Source organism: Hyla sarda, chromosome 1 (assembly GCF_029499605.1).
Source record: "Hyla sarda isolate aHylSar1 chromosome 1, aHylSar1.hap1, whole genome shotgun sequence".
In the NCBI taxonomy this organism is placed as follows: Eukaryota; Metazoa; Chordata; class Amphibia; order Anura; family Hylidae; genus Hyla; species Hyla sarda.
In genome coordinates, this window is record NC_079189.1 from 197,165,148 (window position 1) to 197,184,745 (window position 19,598).

At 45.0% G+C, this 19,598-nt stretch overlaps 1 protein-coding gene across 1 annotated transcript in view; it reads left to right on the top strand.

The window, feature by feature from the left end:
* Positions 1-343: 343 nt before the first annotated feature.
* LOC130355875 (A.superbus venom factor 1-like) overlaps positions 344-19,598 on the top strand; it is a 266,587-nt gene continuing 247,332 nt past the window's right edge. The window contains exons 1-3 of the mRNA XM_056556718.1: positions 344-680; positions 2,881-3,000; positions 3,952-4,087. Coding sequence (XP_056412693.1) covers positions 344-680; positions 2,881-3,000; positions 3,952-4,087 — 593 coding nt within the window. The remainder of the gene's footprint in view (positions 681-2,880; positions 3,001-3,951; positions 4,088-19,598) is intronic.

The window sequence follows — 19,598 nt, forward strand, 5'->3', positions numbered from 1 at the left end:
TCAAAATCCAGTTGAGACATATGCATTATTGGTTAAACAAGAGGTGGACCAGACAGTGAAAAATTTAAAACAGGGGAATCATGAAATGTACTCTAACCTCACCACCAGCGAGAAAACAGCAATTCAGACATTGATGAGAGATAAAAATATCACAATAAAACCTGCCGATAAAGGGGGCTCGCTGGTGGTGATGGATACAGTACAATATAAAAGGGAGATCATGCGTTAACTATCCGATTCAGTCACTTACCAGAAATTGGATGTTGATCCATTACCCCGTATTAGATGGAGAATTGATGACTTTTTAAGACAGTCTCTAGAGAATGAGATTATTACTAAGAAAATGTACAACTATCTGTCAAAAGAGTCACCAATTACTCCAGTGTTTTATACGGTACCGAAGATCCACAAAGACCCACTGAATCCCCCGGGGAGACCTATAGTAGCCTCGGTGGATTCAGTGTTGTCTCCCCTAAGCATTTTGTTGGAAAGAACATTAACCCCATTAACAAAAAACACAAGGGCCTTCCTATTGGATACTACAGCTTTCTTGCAAGAATTATCAGAAATTTGTGATGTCACCAATGAAACATGGCTCATCTCTATTGACGTTTGCAGCCTGTACACGTCAATAGTTCATACGAAGGGACTTGAAGCCACAGAATGGCTGTTAAACACAAGTGAGTACACTGAGGAACAGAAAAAGTTTTTTCTGCAATTATTACACATTGTGCTGTAGGAGAATTATTTTCTCTATGAGGACAGTTTCTATTTACAGAGACAGGGATCGGCAATGGGGGGCGAATGTGGCCCCCCCCCTACGCAAATGCATATATGGCATATTTTGAGGAGACACAAGTGTACCCACATCACCTCTTCCAACGGTACATCAAAAATTGGAAGAGGTCCACACTCGCTACTCCTAGAATTCATGGAATATCTTAATGGAGTACGGACAGAACTGAAATTCACCCTAGGAAATGTAAAATATGTGTAGCTCACTTAGGATAAAAGAAATAATGTGCTTGAGGTTAAAGGTGTTGCCTTCACCCAAAAGGCCTAATGTAATATGTAGAAATTATAAATATAAAATATTTATGTGAACCAGTCCTCAAAAGCACAGGGGAGAGAAAAAGGAAAAGACTAGTGGAGATGGGATCCAAGAAATGGTCTTTATTATATAAAAAGGATATATATGACCAATCGCCTAGCAGGGCCCTTGCTAAAGGCGAATGGCATATGCTGGGTAAAAAAAATAGATATAATAAAAAATACAGAATATAGTAGGATTAAAATGAAATAAATATGATGGGTAAGTAGCACCAAAGAAAATTCATTAATTAAATATCTGCTGCATATATCAGGAGAAAACGTTCTCAGTCCATATAATTCATAGGGATATTTCAATGAAAAATCCACAAGAAATGTCCAGAATGAAAAGTCACAATTAGTTTGGGTGTATCCGGAGTAACGGTATATGGTAGTGAGTGTAGCGACAATAGCTACAATAGGAAATTCATGGACAGGTAATGCAGACAATGTGGCAAACACTGTCAGCGATGAAGATGTCAAGTCTCGGTGCACAGCACCACTCACCCTCCTTTGGAGTCCTCAGGTCCGGGCTGGCACGGCTGAGTCCGGCACTCTGGATATCAATGCCCGCCTGGGTGGTATGCTGGGTGAGTGGCTGAATCTCCGGGGGTCCGAGTGTCCTGGGCTGGCGCAGGAGGCGTCCGGCCTTGGGGAGAATGATGTCCAGGAGTAACTCTGCCGACCGGGGCTGTGAGTGGATGCAGGTAACAGGTGGTGCGGATTGCACGTATGAATAAGGTGCTAACAGCGCGCGTGCAGCAGTGGTCCCAGAATCGCGGGCATCCAGCTGTTGCAATTGGAATATGGCAGATACAGTCTATTTGAAGTGATATACACTTATGGATAAGGTGCAGATAATGGGCTAGACGCGTTTCAAGGCAGCGGGCCTTTTCTTCAGTAGCTATATACTGAAGAAAAGGCCCGCGGCCTTGAAACGCGTCTAGCCCATTATCTGCACCTTATCAATAAGTGTATATCACTTCAAATAGACTGTATCTGCCATATTCCAATTGCAACAGCTGGATGCCCGCGATTCTGGGACCACTGCTGCACGCGCGCTGTTAGCACCTTATTCATACGTGCAATCCGCACCACCTGTTACCTGCATCCACTCACAGCGCCGGTCGGCAGAGTTACTCCTGGACATCATTCTCCCCAAGGCCGGACGCCTCCTGCGCCAGCCCAGGACACTCGGACCCCCGGAGATTCAGCCACTCACCCAGCATACCACCCAGGCGGGCATTGATATCCAGAGTGCCGGACTCAGCCGTGCCAGCCCGGACCTGAGGACTCCAAAGGAGGGTGAGTGGTGCTGTGCACCGAGACTTGACATCTTCATCGCTGACAGTGTTTGCCACATTGTCTGCATTACCTGTCCATGAATTTCCTATTGTAGCTATTGTCGCTACACTCACTACCATATACCGTTACTCCGGATACACCCAAACTAATTGTGACTTTTCATTCTGGACATTTCTTGTGGATTTTTCTTTGAAATATCCCTATGAATTATATGGACTGAGAACGTTTTCTCCTGATATATGCAGCAGATATTTAATTAATGAATTTTCTTTGGTGCTACTTACCCATCATATTTATTTCATTTTAATCCTACTATATTCTGTATTTTTTATTATATCTATTTTTTTTACCCAGCATATGCCATTCGCCTTTAGCAAGGGCCCTGCTAGGCGATTGGTCATATATATCCTTTCTATATAATAAAGACCATTTCTTGGATCCCATCTCCACTAGTCTTTTCCTTTTTCTCTCCCCTGTGCTTTTGAGGACTGAAATTCACCCTAGTCTGTGATCAGACTCAGGTGAGCTTCCTGGACACCATGGTGCAAAAAGATGGGAAAGGAGGTCTTAAAACAGATCTGTTCCGGAAAGAAACTGACCAGAACAGTCTGTTACATTATAGTAGTGCACATCCGATGGCTGTAAAAAGATCTATCCCCAGGGCACAGAGACAGAGGGTATAACGAATAGTTACAGACCCAGAAGTAAGGCAGAACAGGTTGTCAGAGTTGGAGGATAAATTCCGCCTTAGAGGTTACCCAGAGCGTATTCTAGAAGAGGCAAGAGGTCCAACACAAAGAGAGAGGACAGATGATAAACCCCCTAGAATACCTTTTGTAAGACAGTATCACCCATCAGTTTATAAAATCAACACCATAGTCAGGAAGCATTGGCAAATACTATCAGGTTCGTACCCCAATATTCGGGAATTTGTGAACCCACCTTTAATTTGTAATAAGCGGGCTTCAAATTTGAAGGACAGGTTAGTCCATGCGGATGTGGGATCACAAAAATCCGAAGCCAAACAAACTGTCCTCAGAACCCAACGAAAGGGCACATTTGCGTGCCTACATTGTGCACAATGCAGCAATGTAATGAAAGGAGACACCCTGTCACATCCTCATACAGGAGAGAAAATTAAATTGCGGCATTTTAGCAATTGTGATACGAAAAATGCCATCTATGTGATTAAGTGTCCATGCGGTCTCCTATACGTTGGGGAAACCACCCAGCGTGTAGGGGACCGCATAAATAGACACAAGTCTTCCATTAGATGTAAAAATTTGCTTTATCCAATCCCTCACCATTTTGAGAAAATGGGCCACAATGTGTCACAGTTACGTTTTCAAGTAATTGATCAGGTATTCCGTCCCAGGAGAGGAGGGGATATTAAGAACTTATTGCGTAGAAAGGAGGCCTTTTGGATTCACAGGCTGTCCACCCTTTAACCTAGAGGCCTTAATAGGGACTATGAGTTGTCATCTATTTTATAAGAATTAATATCTGGATGTATTTTTAACACATTTTAATATATTTTGTATCTTTATTTATTTCTAGAAACAATAAAGAAAGGAGGCCACAGGACAAGCATTGAAAAGATCAGTATATTTAGCCTTATTTTTATATTAACACATTGTGGACTTTATGATTTATACATGTATGTAAACAATGTTTTGGTTTCTATGACAACCTGGTAATTGGAAGTGGGAGTGGCTTCAGTGTATAAGTACTGATGAGAGTATTGTGATTGATGTCAGTCTGAGCAAGGCTCTAGTCGAAACGCGTCATATGTTGTATATCACCTTGTGTTAATAAACACACTTTCACTAAGCAGAAAATAGCAAGTGCCGGGATTTTCTTCCTATCAAGGTCCCTGACTGCGCTCCAACTCAAGCAAGACCTGCAGTGCACTCGCCAAGCCTAAATCATCAACAAATAAGGTATGTCCTTACTCCAAAGAAATGTATTGACAAATTGTGGGGTGTCTTTTCTGCTATTAACCCTTGCAAAAATGTAAAATTTGGGGGGAAACACACATTTTAGTGAATTTTTTTTGTTTACATATGCAAAAGTTGTGAAACCCCTGTGGGGTATTAAGGCTTACTTTACCCCTTGTTACCTTCCTCAAGGGGTCTAGTTTCCAAAATGGTATGCCATGTGGGAGGTATTTTGCTGTCCTGGCACCATAGGGGCTTCCTAAATGCGACATGTCCCCCCCCCCCCCCCCATTTCAGCAAAGTTTGCAAATGTGACTCCTTCTCTTCTGAGCATTGTGGCGCTCCTGCAGTGCACTTGACGTCCACTTATGGAGTACCTCAATACTCAGAAGAGATGGGGTTACAAATTTTGGGGGGTCTTTTCTACTATTAACCCTTGCAAAAATGTGAAATTTGTGGGGAAACCCACATTTTAGTGAAAAAATTTTTTTTTTTTACATATGCAAAAGTCGTGAAATTCCTGTGGGGTAATAAGGGCCACTTTACCCCTTGTTATGTTCCCCAAGGGGTCTAGTTTCTAAAATGTAATGCCATGTGGGTTTTTTTTTTTTTTGCTGTCCTGGCACCATAGGGGCTTCCGAAATGCGGAATGCTCCCAGAGCAAAACCAAAAAGCCAAATGTCACTACCCCTCTTCTGAGACCTGTAGTGCGCCAGCAGAGCACTTTTCACCCCCACATGGGGTGTTTTCTGAATCGGGAGAAATTGAGCTTCAAACTTTGGGGGGTATTTTCTGCTCTAACCCTTTGTAAAAATGAAAAACTTTTGGGAAACCAAGCATTTTCGGTAAAATTATTATATATTTTTTTACATATGCAAAAGTCGTGAAACCCCTATATTGTATTAAGGTTCACTTTACCCCTTGTTACGTTCCCCAAGGGGTCTAGTTTCCAAAATATAATGCCATGTGTTTTTTTTTGCTGTCCTGGCACCATAGGGGCTTCCTAAATGTGGCATGCCCCCAGAGCAAAATTTGCTTCCAAAAAGCCAAATGTGACTACTTCTCTTCTGAGACCTGTAGTGCGCCAGCAGAGCACTTTTCACCCCCACATGGGGTGTTTTCTGAATCGGGAGAAATTGGGCTTCAAATTTTGGGGGGGTATTTTCTGCTTCATCCCTTTGTAAAAATGTGAAATTTTGGGGAAACCAAGCATTTTAGGTAAAAATGTTTTATTTGCAAAAGTCATGAAACACCTGTGGGGTATTAAGTCTCACTTAATTCCTTGTTACGTTCCCCGAGGGGTCTAGTTTCCAAAATGGTATGCCATGTGTTTTTTTTTTTTGTTTTGTTTTTTTGTTTTGTTTTTTGCTGTTTTGGCACCCTAGGGGCTTCCTAAAGGTGACATGCCCCCCAAAAACCATTTCAGAAAAATGTTCTCTCCAAAATCCCCTTGTCGCTCCTTCCCTTCTGAGCCCTCTACTGTGCCCGTCGAACAATGTACATAGACAAATGAGATATGTGCTTACTCGAGAGAAATTGGGCTACAAATACCAGTAAAAATTTTCCCCTTTTACCCCTTGCAAAAATTCAAAAATTGGGTCTACAAGAACGTGTGAGTGTAAAAAATGAAGATTTTGAATTTTCTCCTTCGCTTTGCTGCTATTCCTGTGAAACACCTAAAGGGTTAAAACACTTACTGAATGTAATTTTGAATACTTTGGGGTGTAGTTTTTATAATGGGGTCATTTATGGGGTATTTCTAATATGAAGACCCTTCAAATCCACTTCAAAACTGAACTGATCACTGAAACATTGTGAGTTTTAAAATTTTGTGAAAAATTTGAAAATTGCTGCTGAACTTTGAAGCCCTCTGGTGTCTTCCAAAAGTAAAAACTCATCAATTTTATGATGCAAACATAAAGTAGACATATTGTATATGTGATCCAAAAAAATTTATTTTGAATATCCATTTCCCTTACAAGCAGAGAGCTTCAAAGTTAGAAAAATGCTAAATTTTCATTTTTTTCATCAAATTTTGGGATTTTTCACCATGAAAGGATGCAAGTTACCATAAAATGTTACCACTATGTTAAAGTAGAATATGTCATGAAAAAACTATCTCGGAATCAGAATGATAACTAAAAGCATTCCAGAGTTATTAATGTTTAAAGTGACAGTGGTCAGATGTTCAAAAAACGCTCCGGTCCTAAGGTGTAAAATGGCCTGGTCCTTAAGGGGTTAAAGCTCTGAAATAGTTTTTAAGGGCAGGAGGGATGATAGGAGTAGTTGAGAACACCACATGACTGAACATTAGTTTGTGATGCTATAACACTATTTCAATATTATGTGCAGTTGTTGCCAAAAGTTTTGAGACTGACAAAAATGTTGGTATTCGCAAAATTTGCTGCATCCAATGTTTCTACAATTATAGGCATTTCATAAGTTTAAAACGTTAATTGAGTTAATGCAAAGACACAATATTTGCAGCATTGACCCTTCTTTTTCAGGATTTCTGCAATTTTCCCTGGTGTTCTGGATGACAGCTGGATAGGTTTTTAATCCTGACTGATGACAACCCATATTTATTTTATTACAATTTCTGTGTTTTTGTTTGTCCACCTACTTTTGGAGGATTGACCATAGGGTCTCAATGGGATTGATATCTAGTGAGGTTTCCTGACCATGGACCCATTCAATGTTGTGTTCACCAAGCCAGTTGGCACTTTTGCGTTAAGTTGCTCTTGGAGGATTTTTATATACCATTCTTTCTTCATGGCAGTGAAATTGTGAGCGTGTCCAGAAAAATGGTTATAGGATGCTTTACTGTTGACATGCTGCAGACTCATGGTATTGCTCACCTTTTCTTCTCCATACAACCATTCTTCCAGATATCCCAAATAGTTTAAAGGGGTCTTCATCAGAGAATAACTCTAACTTAGTCCTTTGCAGTTCAATCTCTGTATTTCCTGCAGAATGCCAATCTGTCCTTGATGGTTTTCTTGGAGAGAAGTGGCTTCTATTCTGCAATTCCTGACACAGGCCAGCCTCCAAAAGCATTCATCTCACTGTGCAAACAGATCCTTTAACTGAATTATCTTTAGGAGTGTTACGCCGAGCGCTCCGGGTCCCTGCTCCTCCCCTGAGCGCTCACGGCGTCTCTCTCCCTGCAGCGCCCCGGTCAGACCCGCTGACCGGGAGCGCTGCACTGACATTGCCGGCGGGGATGCGATTCGCACAGCGGGACGCGCCCGCTCGCGAATCGCATCCCAAGTCACTTACCCGTCCCGGTCCCCGGCTGTCATGTGCTGGCGCGCGCGGCTCCGCTCTCTAGGGCGCGCGCGCGCCAGCTCTCTGAGACTTAAAGGGCCAGTGCACCAATGATTGGTGCCTGGCCCAATTAGCTTAATTGGCTTCCACCTGCTCCCTGGCTATATAGGAACCAGCCCGAGCTTCTTCTGCCGAGACTGCCCTGCTGAACCTGGTCCAGGGTAATTCTTCAGTGGGCGAGTACGCCATCCAATTTCGTACTCTTGCTTCCGAATTATCATGGAATAACGAGGCTCTCTGCGCGACCTTTAAAAAAGGCCTATCCAGTAGCATAAAGGATGTGCTGGCCGCACGAGAGATTCCTGCCAACCTGCAAGAACTTATCCATTTGGCCACCCGCATTGACATGCGTTTTTCTGAGAGACATCAGGAGCTCCGCCAGGAAAAAGACTTAGATCTCTGGGCACCTCTCCCACAGCATCCTTTGCAGTCTACGCCTAGGCCTCCCGCCGAGGAGGCCATGCAAGTGGATCGGTCTTGCCTGACCCAGGAAGAGAGGAATCGCCGTAGGGAAGAAAATCTTTGTCTGTACTGTGCCAGTACCGAGCATTTCTTGGTGGATTGCCCTATTCGTCCTCCACGTCTGGGAAACGCACGCACGCACCCAGCTCACGTGGGTGTGGCGTCTCTTGGTTCAAAGTCTGCTTCTCCACGTCTCACGGTGCCCGTGCGGATTTCTCCTTCAGCCAACTCCTCCCTCTCAGCCGTGGCCTGCTTGGACTCTGGTGCCTCTGGGAATTTCATTTTGGAGTCTTTGGTGAATAAGTTCTGCATCCCGGTGACCCGTCTCGTCAAGCCGCTCTACATTTCCGCGGTCAACGGAGTTAGATTGGATTGCACCGTGCGTTACCGCACAAAACCCCTCTTAATGTGCATTGGACCCCACCACGAAAGGATTGAATTTTTCGTCCTTCCCAACTGCACCTCTGAGGTCCTCCTCGGTCTGCCATGGCTCCAGCTTCATTCTCCCACCCTTGACTGGACCACCGGGGAGATCAAGAACTGGGACTCTGCTTGCCATAAGAAATGCCTCTCCCCCCCTCCCAGTCCCGTCAGGCAAGCCTCAGTGCCTCCTCGTACACCTGGTCCCCCCAAGGCTTATCTGGACTGTGCCTTGCCTCCTCATGGCCCCCGTCCTGGTGACACCCTGTCCCGTGCCATGTTTCACCCCCTGCCCTCCCTCCCCATTCCCACTCCTGCTGTACGGCCTGCCTTTGAGGAAACCCTTCAATCACTCCCGGTGTCCTCATCCCATGGGAAGCAGTTGCTGGACAAAGAAAGGGGGAGACCTAAGGGGGGGGTACTGTTACGCCGAGCGCTCCGGGTCCCTGCTCCTCCCCGGAGCGCTCACGGCGTCTCTCTCCCTGCAGCGCCCCGGTCAGACCCGCTGACCGGGAGCGCTGCACTGACATTGCCGGCGGGGATGCGATTCGCACAGCGGGACGCGCCCGCTCGCGAATCGCATCCCAAGTCACTAACCCGTCCCGGTCCCCGGCTGTCATGTGCTGGCGCGCGCGGCTCCGCTCTCTAGGGCGCGCGCGCGCCAGCTCTCTGAGACTTAAAGGGCCAGTGCACCAATGATTGGTGCCTGGCCCAATTAGCTTAATTGGCTTCCACCTGCTCCCTGGCTATATCTGCTCACTGCCCCTGCACTCCCTTGCCGGATCTTGTTGCCTTGTGCCAGTGAAAGCGTTTAGTGTTGTCCAAAGCCTGTGTTACCTGAACTCCTGCTATCCATCTTGACTACGAACCTTGCCGCCTGCCCCGACCTTCTGCTACGTCTGACCTTGCCTCTGCCTAGTCCTTCTGTCCCACGCCTTTTCAGCAGTCAGCGAGGTTGAGCCGTTGCTAGTGGATACGACCTGGTTGCTACTGCCGCAGCAAGACCATCCCGCTTTGCGGCGGGCTCTGGTGAACACCAGTAGCCTCTTAGAACCGGTCCACCAGCACGGTCCACGCCAATCCCTCGCTGACACAGAGGATCCACAACCTGTAAGCCGAATCGTGACAGTAGATCCGGCCATGGATCCCGCTGAGGTGCCGCTGCCAAGTCTCGCTGACCTTACCACGGTGGTCGCTCAGCAATCGCAGCAGATTGCCCAACAAGGACAGCAGCTGTCGCAGTTGACCACCACGTTACAGCAACTTCTGCCTCTGCTACAGCAGCAACCATCTCCTCCGCCAGCTCCTGCACCTCCTCCGCAGCGAGTGGCCGCTCCTAGCCTCCGCTTGTCCCTGCCGGACAAATTTGAAGGGGACACTAGACTCTGCCGTGGATTTCTGTCTCAATGTTCCCTGCATATGGAGATGTTGTCGGACTTGTTTCCTACAGAACAGTCTAAGGTGGCGTTCGTAGTGAGCCTTCTTTCAGGAAAGGCCTTGTCTTGGGCCACACCACTCTGGGACCGCAATGATCCTGCCACAGCCACAGTCCAGTCCTTCTTCGCTGAAGTCCGTAATGTCTTCGAGGAACCAGCCCGAGCTTCTTCTGCCGAGACTGCCCTGCTGAACCTGGTCCAGGGTAATTCTTCAGTGGGCGAGTACGCCATCCAATTTCGTACTCTTGCTTCCGAATTATCATGGAATAACGAGGCTCTCTGCGCGACCTTTAAAAAAGGCCTATCCAGGAGCATCAAGGATGTGCTGGCCGCACGAGAGATTCCTGCCAACCTGCAAGAACTTATCCATTTGGCCACCCGCATTGACATGCGTTTTTCTGAGAGACATCAGGAGCTCCGCCAGGAAAAAGACTTAGATCTCTGGGCACCTCTCCCACAGCATCCTTTGCAGTCTATGCCTAGGCCTCCCGCCGAGGAGGCCATGCAAGTGGATCGGTCTTGCCTGACCCAGGAAGAGAGGAATCGCCGTAGGGAAGAAAATCTTTGTCTGTACTGTGCCAGTACCGAGCATTTCTTGGTGGATTGCCCTATTCGTCCTCCACGTCTGGGAAACGCACGCACGCACCCAGCTCACGTGGGTGTGGCGTCTCTTGGTTCAAAGTCTGCTTCTCCACGTCTCACGGTGCCCGTGCGGATTTCTCCTTCAGCCAACTCCTCCCTCTCAGCCGTGGCCTGCTTGGACTCTGGTGCCTCTGGGAATTTCATTTTGGAGTCTTTGGTGAATAAGTTCTGCATCCCGGTGACCCGTCTCGTCAAGCCGCTCTACATTTCCGCGGTCAACGGAGTTAGATTGGATTGCACCGTGCGTTACCGCACAAAACCCCTCTTAATGTGCATTGGACCCCACCACGAAAGGATTGAATTTTTCGTCCTTCCCAACTGCACCTCTGAGGTCCTCCTCGGTCTGCCATGGCTCCAGCTTCATTCTCCCACCCTTGACTGGACCACCGGGGAGATCAAGAACTGGGACTCTGCTTGCCATAAGAAATGCCTCTCCCCCCCTCCCAGTCCCGTCAGGCAAGCCTCAGTGCCTCCTCGTACACCTGGTCCCCCCAAGGCTTATCTGGACTGTGCCTTGCCTCCTCATGGCCCCCGTCCTGGTGACACCCTGTCCCGTGCCATGTTTCACCCCCTGCCCTCCCTCCCCATTCCCACTCCTGCTGTACGGCCTGCCTTTGAGGAAACCCTTCAATCACTCCCGGTGTCCTCATCCCATGGGAAGCAGTTGCTGGACAAAGAAAGGGGGAGACCTAAGGGGGGGGTACTGTTACGCCGAGCGCTCCGGGTCCCTGCTCCTCCCCAGAGCGCTCACGGCGTCTCTCTCCCTGCAGCGCCCCGGTCAGACCCGCTGACCGGGAGCGCTGCACTGACATTGCCGGCGGGGATGCGATTCGCACAGCGGGACGCGCCCGCTCGCGAATCGCATCCCAAGTCACTAACCCGTCCCGGACCCCGGCTGTCATGTGCTGGCGCGCGCGGCTCCGCTCTCTAGGGCGCGCGCGCGCCAGCTCTCTGAGACTTAAAGGGCCAGTGCACCAATGATTGGTTCCTGGCCCAATTAGCTTAATTGGCTTCCACCTGCTCCCTGGCTATATCTGCTCACTGCCCCTGCACTCCCTTGCCGGATCTTGTTGCCTTGTGCCAGTGAAAGCGTTTAGTGTTGTCCAAAGCCTGTGTTACCTGAACTCCTGCTATCCATCTTGACTACGAACCTTGCCGCCTGCCCCGACCTTCTGCTACGTCTGACCTTGCCTCTGCCTAGTCCTTCTGTCCCACGCCTTTTCAGCAGTCAGCGAGGTTGAGCCGTTGCTAGTGGATACGACCTGGTTGCTACTGCCGCAGCAAGACCATCCCGCTTTGCGGCGGGCTCTGGTGAACACCAGTAGCCTCTTAGAACCGGTCCACCAGCACGGTCCACGCCAATCCCTCGCTGACACAGAGGATCCACAACCTGTAAGCCGAATCGTGACAAGGAGATGGTACTGGCACTTACTGGACTTTCTTGGGTTCCCTGAAACCTTCTTCACAGCTACTGTATCTCTTTCCTTGGAATGCATGGAATGGCTTTCCAGTAGAAGTGGTAGATGCAAATACAGTAAAGAAGTTTAAGCATGCATGGGCTAGGCATAAGCCTATCCTTTAAATAAGATAAGGCCAGAAAGTATTCATAGTATTTGGAATATTGGGCAGACTAGATGAACTGAATGATTGTTATCTGCCAACACATTCTATGTTATGTTTCTGTTTCCTAACTTCTTTAGTAGATATATGGATTTTCTTCCAGCGGGACTCGATTGGCAGATGGATCTTGACTGTAGACATGACTAGGAATTTTGTGGCCCACTTGCATGAGGTGTGCCTGACTTTACAACAGTGAGCCTAGCAACAGGTATAGCTAGTTTCCTCATGTGGAGAACATGTGTGTTGTATGCTCTCAGCACACAGCTCACACTGTCTAACTAAAGAATTGGTTCTGCCGCCAATCCTAGGAAAGGGGGTGGAGTTGGACAACTATTGGACAAGAGCTGGACATGTGACCAAATCTGCTTTTCCACAGTACAGAAAATACATTTTGCAAAGACAATGCATAAGAATGTAGCAAACTTTAACAACTAACACTCTGTAGGAAACTTATTATATTTGTGTTTTACCAAAGAAATGCAAGAATATGCACATAAAATGAAGAAACTCAGTGATATGCATATATTACTGTCCAGCAAACCGCTATTACACTACAGCCTCCCGCCTACTGTTCGGTGTAGCAGCCGTATAGTTGTGCTGGTACACCCCATTAGCAGGTCATTTGTAGCATAGCTGAAATTCTGTGGAAATGGAAGTTTTGTGATTGAGGAAATTTTCAAGACAAGTAATGACTTCCATTGCTTTGAAGAGTGATCAGATAAATTGTTACAAATTGTATAGTCAATGCAAACTGCCTGAAGGTCAAAACCAACAATTGAAACATTTGCCTGTGACTGTGTACTATTTTGGCCGTGGCTGTGTACTATTTTGGCCGTGACTGTGTACTATTTTTGAGCTCTGTATGACATTATTGGGATTTGTTCAACATTATCAATATTTTGTTTTTTTACATGCAATATTACTTTCTTCTGGTGATTGAAAACAAATGATATATCCATATAAATGTAAATGTATTCATGCCAGATTGTCCCACTGGGCCAAAAGTATAACTAATGTATAGTTGATAAGAAACTGTTTTTACACACAGATGCATACTGGACAAGATAGTCCATAAACATACTGTAGGTTACAAGTTAGTACGTAATATCTTATCTAAAATATATTCCTATCAGTATAAATTTTGACTTACATAGCTTATCTCGTGTTGTCTCGACCTTCAAAAGTTATAACCAGAGTACATGACAAGGTCAGATACATTCACAGTAAAAGATAAAATATCAAGATTAAGAATATGATGATTAACATGTACAGGACAATTAACCGTGACCTCCTTAAAAGGGTACTCCGGCACTTAGACATCTTATCCCCTATCCAAAGGATAGGGGGATAAGATGCCTTATCATGGGAGTCCCGCCGCTGGAGACCCCCATGATCTTGCATGCAGCACCCCAGTTAAAATCAGTCCCCGGAGCATGTTAGCTCCGGGTCTGATTACCGGCGACCACGAGGCCGCCGGCGTGTGATGTCACGCCTCCGTCCCCGTGTGACGTCACGCTCCGCCGCTCAATGCAAGCCTATGGGAGGGGGCGTGAAAGCTGTCAAGTGCATCAAGTTATCTTAATTATTAGAAATTATTGCATTCTGCAGTTATTAAATTTATTTTGGGGGTGAATGCAAATAAAATGATCCCCATGTTTAAATTCTTTACTATTGTACTACTACTGAAAAAGTCTAACTTTTAAACAAAATTAGTATGTTTTAAATCGCCCTCTTCTGACTCCTCTAATATTCTTATTTTCAGTATACAGGGCTGTATGAGGGATCATTTTTTGCGCCGTGATCTGTAGTTTTTATCTGTACTTTTGCGTATATGTGACTTTTTTTTGTCACTTTTTATTTCATTTCTTGGACATGATGTGGCCAAAAAGCAGCAATTTTGGACTTTCTTTTTTTACATTTATGCCATTTACCATACAGGATTATTAACATATTTTGACAGTTTGTACATTTACACATGTGACGATGAGTAAAATAGGGAAGAGGGGCCATTTTAATTTTTATTGGGGAGGGGCTTTTTCACATTTTGTTTACATTTATTTTACACTTTTTTTGTAACCTTTAGATTGGTAATACTGTTCGGTATTATTAGTATTATTGGCTTCTTCCCAGGTCTGCTTGATGTCACTCCTAAAGATAATCTGGCCAACAGAGGTTCCACGAGGGTCTCCTTAAATTTTTTTTCAATACCTAGAAATATAAAGTGTTTGTCAAAATGTATTTCCACCTAACATAATATTTGTCAGTAACAACTGTAAGCAATTATCTTCCAATGAGTAGGTGATAGTTAGCTGATCCGTGAGGGCCAGTTGTTGGGATCCCTGCTGATCATCAAAACAAAGGCCACTTGTCCTCTGGATGAATGTCCTCATGTACCATTGCTCCATTTACTGTCTGTAGTGCTTCTGACCATAGCCTTGTGTTGTACTTGGCTATGTTTTGAAGTCCCACAGTTAATAAATTGCAAATCGAGCATACACACTGCTGCTCCATTTATTCAGGAAACAAGGAACCTCAATTTTTGTGATCAGACTTACAATGGTTATAGCGAGTTATCACCTATCCTGCGTGGATATTAGGTTCTGCACTCTCCCTGCCACTTGAGCTCCCTCTCTGGGAGGCCAACCTCTGGCCTGAAACCAGGAGCAATATAGGGTCTCCCTAGACTTCAAAGATGAGTAGCTATGAATCCCTGACACTTGGAGGTGCCTTCTGGTCTGTGGGAGGAAAGGGAAAAGCCAAAAATTCCAAAATTATCTGCAGAAAGTATGCATAAAAATGTGCAGCAGATCCTGTAAGTGTGAACCTACTCTAAGGATAGGTTTTTTTTCTGGCACTTTTTGGAACACTGCCACTGCAGTTTTTGAGCCAAAGCCAGAAGTAGATTCAGCAGGAAGGAGAAGTAAAAGTTATTTCTTTGTATTTCCTATTCCTTTTGAATACACTTCTGTCTTTGACTCAAAAACTGCTGTTGCAGTTTTCCAAAATGCACTAGAAAAAAACGGTATTGAAACCTAGCCTTACTGTGTAAAAGCCACAGAGAATGCATTCAAGCTTTGGCTAAAAAATGTAAACTTTGGGAATATTTATAATCAATTATTAGAACTATCATAACCCCAGCAATGCGCTCATACTATACTCAACTGAAAATAGTCTTATTAAACCAGACCATGGTTAACCATTGTCATGTAGACAAGAAATCACGTGGTTTCCAATTTTGTTAAGCTAAAAAGCAAACAACCTTTTGACTTTTGCTCTTTCAGTTTGTTTGTTATATGAGGATTTCAAATAAAAGCAAGAATTCTGCTGAAGATTCCTCATGTCATCATGGCTCAATATTTGCCAGTATCTGTGTTGTCAGTTTTGCTAGTGATCCAGTTATGTGTTGAACTATCTACAACCAAACAGTTGTAAGTACTATATGGTATTCTTCAGCATACTGTGGTAAAGTTATTTTATTATTTCAAATCAATATTACCATCTCTGCCTAAATATATAATGCTTGACAAGTAATGGTATATGGACATAGTACAGAAGGGGATGCTGGTATGCAATGAAATTTTAGGAAAATGTAGGTGGCTATGTCCTCTTTATTAAGTGTTCAAATGCATCTGAATTAAAAAATAAATAAAGCAATAGAGCTCTAACAACGTCGCATTAGATATTGATGAAAATGTTCTTTTACTTTGTTTCTACAGCTCTGATCCTGCAGTTATTTTCTATGTTCCCTATTTCTTGATCACCAACATAATTACATATACATAAAGTAGGGGCATATGTAAGGGAATATGATTATAGGATCAGACAACACAATGTTTGTTACATGTCACAATAAAGACAATTAGGTCTACATAGGAGCTGTAAACTTGTAAGGGACTATAACTGAACTTACATGTGAGTATTACAGACACAGCCGCAGCATTTATAAGCAGTACATTTTGATAGGGCTTATATGGCCATTGGTAGCATTAGTTATTTGTGGGTATGTCACACCATTGCTTCAGAAGGGATTAAAATGGGATTGTATTTGGTTGTTTTTTTTTATATCCCATAGAAAGCTGAATCATTTGTCTTTTTTTTTTTTTTAAAGCCTTTTTAAAACTTTGTCAGTCCACCCCCACATTGCTATGTACAGCATACTGTACCCCTAACTTAGTCTGTCTGTTATTTAAGCTCTTAAGGACTCAGCGTTTTTCAGTTTTTGCATTTTGTTTTTTTCCTCCTTACCAATTAAAAATCATAACGCTTTAAATTTTCCACCTAAAAATCCATATGATGGCTTATTTTTTGCGCCACCAACTTTGATTGTCGCTTCTGAAGGGTTAATACCGGCCATCTCCGCGATCGGTGATGTCTGGAATTAGCCGCGGGTCCTGGCCGTTGATGGCCGCCAGGACCGACCCGATATGACGTGTGACCCTGCATTATATTGCGGAAGCCAGCACAGGACGTAAATATATGTCCTGCGTCATTAAGGTGCGTTGTTAAGGAGTTAAAGCACTGTTTGAAGTCCCATACAAGACTAGAGACCCAAGGCTTCAACATTCATCAACTGTTCAGCAAATTTTTGCATTCATTCATACATATATAATTATTAATAAAAATAATTATTATTTATATATATATATAGACCCAACAGATTTTGCAGGGTAAAAATAAAGACAAGTATCAGACAATATAACACAGGAGGAGCCCTCCTACAAGAGCTTACAGACTATAAGGAATAATGATACAATGGTCCCGCCACGTTTTATAAATAGGGTAGATCACATAAAAGGTGGGTGAATCACTCACCAACCAATCTCTGAATGCCTAAGGTTCATAAAGCGTGGGGAGACACTGCCGAGTGATAGTGGAGCGGGGGGGGGGGGCAAAGTGATAGTAGATTAAAAAGGGATAGTAGACCAATTAGGGAATGTTGTAAGCCTTCTTGAAAAGCTGTGTCATTACTTCACATTAAAAACTGTAGATGTTGGATATAAGTCTAAAGGTTCCGGATGTTGTATTCTTGAGAAAAGGCGCAAAGTCTTGGGGATGGGAGTGAGAGGCTCCCATCATAGAAGATGTTAGGTTTAGAGCATTAGAAGACTGGAGAGCACATGTAGGATGGTAGACAGAGATGAGGGAAGAGATGTAAAGAGGTGCAGCACTGTGGAGAGCTGTGTGGATGAGAGTGAGGAGTTCATCCTGTATTCTGAACGGGTAACCAGTGTAGTGACTGACACAGGGGGGAGGCATCGGTGTAATGACTGGAGAGTCTGGCTGTGGAATTTAGGATGGACTGGAGAGAGGAGAGTTTAAAGAAGGGAAGGCAGATTAGCAAAGCGTCAGGCTAAGTTTTTTTTTTCCTGCCATTTTGCCCACCTGCAAAAAAAACAAACAGAAAAATCGCGTTTTTCCTTGTGTTTTTCCGTTTTTGTGGAAACACCATTTTTTTAGCCTGTGGCAATTTTTTACTGCTTTCAGGGTACCACTCTGTGGGTCAGATGGAGGGCAGCAGGATAGCATAGAAAGGTGTTTTTGTTCACATTTTTGCATCACATGTATTCACAGCTCTGTATACTGTCCCTGCTCCGGTGGGTACAGCTCAGACTCAGCAGGAGATATAAACTGTATATCTCCTGACCAGTAGTGTTGCTCGCGAATATTCGCAATTCGAATATTATTCGCGAATATCGCATATTCGCGAATTCGCGAATTTCGCGAATATAGCACTATATATTCGTAATTACGAATATTCGTTTTTTTTTTCTTCACAGTACACATCACAGAGATCATCCCTCTCTGTTTCCAGCTTGTGTGGTGTAAAGAAGGCTCTAATACTACTGTGTGAGACTGGCGTGCGAAAATTCGCATATGCGAAAATTAGCATATGTGAATTTTAGCATATGCGAATTTTCGCATATGCGAATTTTGTATATGCTAATTTTCACGTCTGTGATTTTTCGCATACGAGTATTTTCGCATATGCGAAAATAAAACGAGGATATGACGAATATGCGAATATTCGCGAATATATGACGAATATTCGTCCATATATTCGCGAATATTCGCGAATTCGAATATGGCCTATGCCGCTCAACACTACTGACCAGTAAGAAGATTGCTGGTTTACTGCAGTGCAGCGCTAGGTAGCTCTTTGGGATTTTAAATAATATAAAGCCATCTATATAGATGGCAGTATACTGTATACAGTGAGCTGAAGATCTCTTACTCACCTCTGTTCCTGGTCCAGCCTGGTCCTGTGTAGTCCTGTCTCTAGTGATGATGTTATTGGAGTACACATCAACATGACACAGCATGTTAAATATGTTTAATGTGAACAGTCCTTTTATGGCAGTATTTTCCATAGAGGGAGCTTCCAGCTGTTGCAAAACTACAATTCCCTGCATGCCAGGACACTCTTTGGCTGTCTGGGAATGCCTTAGAGCTGTAGTTTTGCAACAGCTGGAGGTGTCCTGTCTGGAAGCACACTGCCATAAAGGGTCTGTTCACATTATACATTTTTACACGCTTTTTTTCTTCCAACAAACAGCCAATCTTATCATCCCGAGTCCTTAAGGACGCAGGGCGTATGGATACGCCCGTGGGAATTCCGGTCCCCGCCGCTAGCAGGTTGGGGACCGGATCAGGATGCCTGCTGAAATAATTCAGCAGGCACCCTGGCACATCGCCCAGGGGGGTCCTGAGACCCCCCCCCCCCCATGTCGGCGATCGGAGAAAATCGCATGTCAATTCAGACATGCGATTTTCTCCAATTCCGGGCTGATCGGGTCTCTGTGACCCGACCACCCAGAAAATAGGGATGATCGGAGTTGTCAGTGACAGCCCCGATCAGCCTAAGGGATAGGAGTTAGGTCGCAGTGCTGCAATCTGCTCCTATCCCCTGCCATTAGTCAGAACTGAGTTCTGAGCAATGGCAACGCAGGACAGGGGGTTGCCATGGAAACCCCCCGTTTTGCCCACCCCTGGATATCAGGCAGAACGGGGGGGGGGGAGAAGATGGAGGCCTTTACCTGAGGACCAGATGCGTGGGGCCCACCGATCATCGCAGACATCCACCGGAGATCAAGACTCAGGTAGGGAATCAACGGTTGGGGGGAGAAATCAAAGTGAAAGTAATGTGATCTTTACTGTGGCAACCACTAGGAAGGCCGGACTGCAACTCCCAGTATGCCCAGACAGCCAAAGGCTGTCTGGGCATGCTGGGAGTTGTAGTTTTGCAACATCTGGAGGGTCACAGTTTGGTGACCACTGTTACAGTGGTGCCCAAACGGTAGCCCTCCAGATGTTGCCAAACTACAACTCTCAGCATGCCTAGACCACCCAGGCATGCTGTGAG